Source organism: Haliotis rubra, unplaced genomic scaffold, assembly GCF_003918875.1.
Source record: "Haliotis rubra isolate DU_JTF1 unplaced genomic scaffold, ASM391887v1 Scf345, whole genome shotgun sequence".
NCBI classification, from domain to species: Eukaryota; Metazoa; Mollusca; class Gastropoda; order Lepetellida; family Haliotidae; genus Haliotis; species Haliotis rubra.
The window spans coordinates 992,545-1,000,747 of record NW_025767019.1 but is presented as its reverse complement, the minus strand read 5'-3'; the positions used below and the strand labels follow the sequence as shown (position 1 = coordinate 1,000,747).

At 39.6% G+C, this 8,203-nt stretch overlaps 1 protein-coding gene across 1 annotated transcript; it reads right to left on the bottom strand.

The window, feature by feature from the left end:
* Positions 1-2,729: 2,729 nt before the first annotated feature.
* LOC124284824 (mediator of RNA polymerase II transcription subunit 28-like) lies at positions 2,730-8,119 on the bottom strand. The gene is made up of 4 exons (XM_046720949.1): positions 8,035-8,119; positions 6,011-6,077; positions 4,241-4,353; positions 2,730-3,428 (listed from the first exon to the last, which is right to left on the bottom strand). The coding sequence occupies exons 1-4, from the start codon at positions 8,098-8,100 to the stop codon at positions 3,075-3,077; spliced, it is 600 nt and encodes a 199-aa protein (XP_046576905.1). The 5' UTR covers positions 8,101-8,119; the 3' UTR covers positions 2,730-3,074.
* Between the last annotated feature and the right edge of the window lie 84 nt (positions 8,120-8,203).

Here is an 8,203-nt window from a genome sequence, read left to right as displayed (position 1 = left end):
TGTCGGAAGATATTCAGATCTTGTACGTCCTTTCAGGTGCAGATGACATGCTGCACAGAAATGACAGGATGTATGGAGGATCCACAATGTTAGAGCTATACTTTATTATTTTGTATTCGAGAAATCATATGTATCTCTGAAAGTTTAGCTTTCACTCAAAACATTACGGGTAACTGGAGGTTTTCATCATCAAAAATATATTAGAATTCTTGTCCTGTGGAACCTGGGGAAAGAAGAGTAGGTCAAGTTTAGATGACCTCTCTTTTGTGAGGGTCTTTTACAATATTCAGTCTAAGTAAACTCAGGCTCAGTATTATTTGTTACACTGCAGTCTAACAAACCCTAGTAGAAGGTCGCATCAACTAACCTTTTTGACTGGCCATCCAGAACTCAGCTTACCAACTTGTGAAAGTTAACATTTGCACATACCTTTACCTCAAAAACAATTATGAATGCTATTTTCCGCATGATTGCTTCCAAGTGATACACATGGAGGACGCAATGAGTAAACAGTTGCTGAACATTGCGGTTTTTTGTCAATATTCAAGGAAGTCATCCTGCGGAAATGTAAGCTAATAGTAACCATGTTATTAGAAACGGCACCCAGGGAAGAGAAAATCCAAAAATCGTTTTGTAAGTCCCGCCAAACCCTAACAAGTAGTTGTGTGATTGGTTAAGTCTGTTCGACTGTCTCACATTTGATTGGATGGTCATAGGTCGCGAAAAGGTTAGCTGACATGACTAGGGTTTGTTAGACTCAGTATAGCAGTGTAACAAATAGGTTACTTAGACTGTTACAATATTCAAATTAACAATCAAATCAAGTTGAGCTACTTAATGTCAATAGACCTGAAATTGATCATCTGATAAGTATCTTAGAAGTCATGCTGATTGTTGTCCATATACATTTCTATGTGATATTGTTATGGTGTTTATAAAATAACAAGTACAATGTAAGCAAATTACTTGTGTTTATGATATGTATACTGGTACATGTACCAATCTGATGTTCAGCGAACAGTGTTGAGCTTTCAGTCATCACAAGCGGACAATACAACAGACAGTAGTTCCTGAATTATGAAATTTATTGAAATCCCACACACAATTCATACATCAATGTTAGTCTAAACCTTCAAGTTATCAGCAGGTACAGGTAGAGGTTCTGCCATCAGTGTCAGACTTGAAGGTAGGTCGTCTTGTGTCCGCATAACACCTTGCATGTAACATGAAAACTACCACATCTCATATCTCACAACAGAATGGTCCACTTCATTCTCAGGATTACTGAAGAAATTTAATGAAGGAATGTTCAATAAAACAGATATGTGTGTGTTATTTGTCAATATTCCTCACTAAAATGCTGACTAGAAGAAATCTGAATTGAATTTGCACTCTAGAACAGGGGTGGAATTAACTTTAAAATTGCTAGTGTACTCCGGTACAGTGGCACATGTAAAATCACTTGCCCTGATAATTTTTCCACTATACCGGCCGTTTTCTTGTTGATGTTTTAAATAAACAACATAATTAACATTGGAACATCAACTGGACACCGGTACAGTGTGATATACAAATTTGCTTGCCTGACAGAAAAAAACACTTGACTCGGGCGTGGGGCAATGGGTTATTTCCACCCCTGTAGAACTTTGCACTTACATGACTACAAGTGCATTTATCCTGAAAACATTGAGTAAGCAACAGCTGGATTGCATATTGTTGACAAATAGCATACACATATTAATGTTTCTGAATACTCATTAGTTATTTAGTTTAGTTGTTTCTGTTACCAGACTCACAAACACTGTGTCAACACTGTCTTTACAAGTAACACTGTCAATGCTTGAGGACCAGCCAACCTGAATGGGCACTGAAGGTACCCAGATACGGGAGTTTCACTGATGTGGGCAATGAGTTTTACTGAGGTGCTGCCTCACCTCCAGTTAATGTCATTACATCAAGTCATCCTCTGTTCTAGGTATGAAATATAGAATGGTACTTCCATTCAGCCCCACAAACATTTGACATCAGCCATAACCATGTGTAACAACACTTCAAAAATATCCCTCTGATCAAACCATACCAATTTTGGATATGATTTAACACACATCAGCTTCAATCAGGCCCAATGATGGATAAGACACACCACATGCTATCTTCAATCATGCATACCAATGTTGGACATGATTTGATGCATGCCATGCCTTCTTCAGTCTGACCAATGTTGGACATGGTATAACACATGATTTAACACATCTTTAGTCTGGACCAATGTTGGACATGATTTAACACATGCCTTCTTTACTGACCAATGTTGACATGACATGATTTAACAATGTTGGACATTTGCCTTCTTTAGTCTGACCAATGTTGGATATAACACATGCCTTCTTTAGTCTGACCAATGTTGGACATGATTTAACACATGCCTTCTTTAGTCTGACCAATGTTGGACATGATTTAACACATGCCTTCTTCAGTCTGACCAATGTTGGACATGATTTAACACATGCCATCTTCAGTCTGACCAATGTTGGACATGATTTAACACATGCCATCTTCAGTCTGACCAATGTTGGACATGATTTAACACATGCCATCTTTAGTCTGACCAATGTTGGACATGATTTAACACATGCCTTCTTTAGTCTGACCAATGTTGGACATGATTTAACACATGCCTTCTTTAGTCTGACCAATGTTGGACATGATTTAACATGCCTTCTTTAGTCTGACCAATGTTCAATGTTGGACATGATTTAACACATGCCTTCAGTCTGACCAATGTTGGGACATGATTTAACACATGCCATCTTCTACATGACCAATGTTGGACATGGTTTAACAAGGGCTGTCTTAAACAAGCCATACCTATATTGGACATGACACAATGCACGACATCTTAAATTGGCCATACCAATATTTGTCATCAGTCAGTGCATGATATGTGCGATCAGACATACTGATGCTGGACAAGACTTCATGCATGCCATCTTAAACCAGCCATACCAATATTGTGCGTGACACAATGCTATTTTTGATCAGACAAACCAATGCTGGCCAGCACTTAATACATGTTATCTTCGATCAGGCATACCTATGTTTGACATGGTTTGTTCAAGGTAAGCTAGGGGCCCTGGTTGGTATGCTGGTGGAGGTTGAGGGGGAGGCATGACGAAGGGCTGGGGGACAGTGCCTGGCATGGGGGGGCCTGGGTACGGGGCCATGCCTGGGTGCTGTTGTGGGTGCATGGGCTGGGGAGGTGGTGGTTGTTGCATCTGTGGGGGCTGTTGCTGGTGAAGGGAGGGTTGCTGGGGTGTCCCGGTGCCAGGCATGTTACGGAGGAGGTTCTGCCAGTGCTGAAGACGTTCATGGTGTTTCTCAATCAGCTTCTCTTTTCTCTCAATCTCACTCTTCAAGTCTGCAATGTCCTGAAACAGTGAAATTGTCATGTAACTTTCATTTGTTGATATGACTGGGATAAACATAGGCCCTCAAGATGTTTAAGTATGCCCATTGGAATCTAAGTATGCCTAGAAGAAGAATATGTTTGAGCCATAATGAACATAATGAATGGCAACATACAGAGATTGCCCACATAACTGTGAACTTTGTTGTTATAGGCTGTAAGGGTCATGGAATGAGGGGGTTATGGGGAGATATTATCCATGGAAATGTTGAACACAGTGATGAATGTTGTTTTCACTACTGATGTTCCGATGATTGAAAATAATCGAAAATCGATCGAAAGAAGGATTAAAAATTATTAACAAACATGCGCTCAGCAGCGTAAAGCTATGCACATTGTAAAATTTTAACCACTTTTATTGTTTAATTACAATTCCAGTGTCTTTCTTGCATGCGTGCATTTCATTGCATGACAGCATTAGTTATAAACAAAACCATTATTTAGAAAAAAACTGGGGAAAAACCCTTAACATTGGTGATTACATTAAAAATGTATATATTTCGATTATAATCGATAATCGTTCACCACAATCCTCCAATAATCGATAGTGGATTTGGTTTCCGATTCCCAACACTAGTTTTCACTGCAATCAGCAATATTTCAGCTTCAAGTATTTGTTGCCAGGCAATGATTTTAGATTACTCTTACAACCAATATCGGTTGCTAGGCATATATTCTGCTGTGGACGTATTTAGTCAGCAAGAATATACAGAGTGATGACACATCACATAGTACAGCCACTTTAGACTGCTCCACATCGCCAGAGACACTCACCTCCTTCAGCACCTGCTCCGGTTTCTCTGTAGACATGATCAGTCTCTGGCTCAGGAAATATGCTTCTGTCTGACGAGCTAAATCCAGGAACTTGGATATTGTGTGATCCACCCCTGCAACATATACACATCACATAGTCAGATACTGTTCAGGGATTTATCTATGATTCAAACTATGTGCCATGTACATGCAAATTAGCACAAACTTGTGTTCATATTTTTATTGATTCTGGGCAATTGGGAAATATTATTTTGATCTGGAATTTTTTTATATCATTGGCCGCAGACTTGGGGCCGATCATCGGCCTCTGAACAGGTTAAGATACATCTTTGCTGTTACATGTCTCTGCAGTTTAGAGGTCTGTAATTAAGAAATACAGTTCGCGTCTACCACTATGTATAGTGTAATAAATGGTGGTAGAGCGGACTGTATTTATTTTCTAAGATGCAAAATTTAATACTTTCTAAGGATAATTACGATTAATCTAAGGCAGAAAACAAACGACGGTGCCAGTGACCTAAATCAAGAATCTTCGCACAGGGCTAACTGATGTGCTGTTCTATTGACATGTCTGCCCCCCAACATTAAGACGAACGTTACCAGAAATGCAAATGATAAACAGTTTGATGACGGTTTACATTCGGATTAAATATCTTCTCTAAATTATTTTAGTTACATCTGGGATTGACGTAAACCATATGGGGCAATATGAGCGTCGCATTTCTACTACCAACGTAAGTTTAGATCAGTACATCCAGATGAAGCTGACCAGTCAAGCGACATTCCACGATTGCATTGTGGGAATGTAAACATTGCGAACGTTACTGTTACTGAGACATTTTATCCATCGGAAAACATAAACATAATGTTTCCACCAGTGATGTTAGCTGAATGAAGCAACTGCAAACCAAGAAACAGGATGCAACGGAGTAGTCAACGGTAGGAGGCTGTACGAAGCGATGACAACTGACATGCATCGTGACGTCGGTTACATTGTTACGTAATGCAAAAGTGTTCTGTTACGAGGGGGCAGACTAGAATGGCGCAGTGACGCCAATACATTGTGACGTAATGCAAGAAGTGCACATCATCGTCTGATAAAGTACTGTCGGTACCTTTGATCATTCACCGAAGCATCTTAGAATCCCACATAGGTTTCAGTCCAGACTTGTTTGTATGCCATCTGTTGAAGCAGCAGTCATACTGGGAAACCCATATTAGCACATACACGTACCAGTGCTCTGCCATTTATACATATGGTTTTGTCATGGTTTAGAAGGCTTTAACAATATTTCACGTCTGGCATTGATCTCATTGCTATTTTACTGCCCTTGTAATTCTGTTAAAATTAGGAATAGAATGTTACCATTAACATAAGAAAAGCTTAATCAAGCTAAGACAACAGTGTCAGTTTTTATCCCTGAAATCAATCTGTATTTAACTTTGAACGGTATTTCAACCATAATGTGGTAAGTGAGCTTTATATGGGTGGAAAGCCAGGTGTGATGAATCATGTTCTATCAATGCCATAACCAACCTAACCATCTGGTCTAATTTAGTCGCCTCTTGGTTTCAAACCTAACCAGTAATTCCAGACATGGTTAGCACCATGAATACTCAACAGAGCCAACTCAGGGAAATATGAATCTAACAGTTTCAGATATATAAAGTGCATGGCACTAAACATGAAACTGCATCACTCATTCATTTCTTTTTGTAAAAAATATTTTGGTCAACCCAAAAGGATTCTGTGTCCCCATGAATGCCTACCTGTCTTCGTCTCTTCTGAATCAACAACATTGAAATGCTCCTGGGTTGTCACCAAGGCAAGGCAATTCTGAAACCAAAAATACACCTTTAGGATCAGTAATCCCACAGCTGTCCTAAATATACAGTGATATCTCTATGCAAATAATGTGGACCCAATTGCTGAGATAGGTGCATTTGGGAAGTGATGTCACAATGTCCATCTCTCTCATCAAGCAACATGGAAAAGAATTTATCTGTATGTTGATAGTGAGACTATTTGGGCATAAATCTCATTATAATCAGGCTCTAAACTTAGTTGTATTTGCCATCATACAATGGAGATAGCACATTGTGGAATATCAGTTTAAAGTATTTATCATCATAACATTGATAAGATTCTGGCAAATGGAAATTGTTCCTCCACTAAACAGTGTACCATCTTTTATGTTTTGTGGGATTTAGAGACATAAATTAAAAGTGAATACTGGATATAATGTGTACTCTGTTGTAATGAAATTGATCATATAAAAATACTACACCCCATAACATGTTATATATTTTTTTTTATAAGATATTTATATAGCGCAAATATCCATGCAACTAGTACATGCTCAAGGTGCTGATATTTTATCCCCTCGATCATTGGATGTCAATCTCAACGGCACATTGTATTATCAATCTCAACTCCCCGGGGATCATACAACCCTTGCAAGCCAATATGTGCACCAAGTTATTGCAGCTTTCTCATCCTTACAATGGTACCCATTCACAGATGGGTGGATTGGGACATAGTCACAGTATTTTGACAAAGTTTACTGTACGTTGCTGTACCCTAACTAGGTGTTTGCACGTATTCATATGGCCACCATCTGGTCATATATCAACGGATTTGTGGGTTCTTTTAAATGCACAGGGTTGTGTACTGTACACTAGGGGTTGTGACAACATTGAAAGAGTCTGCACACAAAGTTGACTCCAATGATTTTACACCCGGTCACAGGTGGGCTCAATCCCAACACCTCAAGCTCGCTGGGTCACTAGCCTGGAGTCTTAACCATGACCACCATAGTGAGTGAATGAGTTTAGTTTTACGCTGCACTCACCAATATTCCAGCTATATGGCGGCGGTCTGTAAATAATCAAGTCTGGACTAGACAATCCAGTGATCAACAGCATGAGCATTGATCTGTACAATTGGGAACCGATGACATGTGTCAACCAAGTCAGTGAGCCTGACCACCCGATCCTGTTAGTCGCCTCTTACGACAAGCATGGGCATGACCACCATATATATGATTTACTATGACTCATATGATTTCATGTTTAAGTGGTTTCATATTATCACATCACACATTATGTGGATGTAACATATGCAGCTGCCTTATGCTGTCACTCTATCATTGATTATTAAATATACAGTTTTACGATGATGGGTTTCTTGAACTTAAATGACATAACAACAGAGTTGGATCAATTCCTTTAAAAAGATAACTAACACATGAACACCACGGTGCCCAACCCCAAGATTAGTAAGGCATGGGGTCCTTCGTTGGAATTTATTATTTAAGGGCTAAAGTTCGGAGTATCCCATGCAAACACTAAACTAAGGATTGGGGAGTCACAGGAGATCGATAAAGAGAGAACCACATCCTGAGCCAATTAGCGTATGCTGCGTCTGGTGAACTGCATTTTTCATACCGTACTAGTCGTGTTGTTGAAGTGGTTTCCTACTAACTTTGTTAACACTGGTCCCTTGTTTCTAAGACCACGAGTTGCTAATAGGAAACATTGTGCACCCGGTAACGACCAACTGCTCTAGATCGGCTGTGGACAACATACAATTTATTACAGGCTCATGACAGTTGTATCAGCAGTGCCAATAAGTGACTGCATGATAAGTGACTGCATGATCATCTGAAATGTTCAACTCCAAAAGTCAGGGCTAAGAAAACACATGGTAGCGCATGTCCAGTCAAATTCAATCAATGTTTCCATCAACATTTAAGTTGTAGGGGCGTAAGAAAACAAATGTCGTGTGTCTGAACCTGAAACGCTGTCTCCAAATCATCAATGATGTGAGATTGGCCTCCATCGCTTGTGGAGGCGGCCATGTTTCGGTAAACAATAAAAGCTTCGGTATTCACCGGTAACGTTCGGATTATTCCGCCACGTGAGGGGCGAGTCAACCGTTTATCCAGCAAGCGATTTTAAGTG

Excerpts from the sequence above, each read along its gene's own strand:
- LOC124284824 (XM_046720949.1), bottom strand. The coding sequence starts at position 8,100 with ATGGCCGCCTCCACAAGCGATGGAGGCCAATCTCACATCATTGATGAT. Across the intron at positions 4,354-6,010 it reads TTCAGAAGAGACGAAGACAG|GGGTGGATCACACAATATCC; the intron begins GTAGGCATTCAT and ends TATATGTTGCAG. Across the intron at positions 3,429-4,240 it reads CGGAGCAGGTGCTGAAGGAG|GACATTGCAGACTTGAAGAG; the intron begins GTGAGTGTCTCT and ends TCACTGTTTCAG.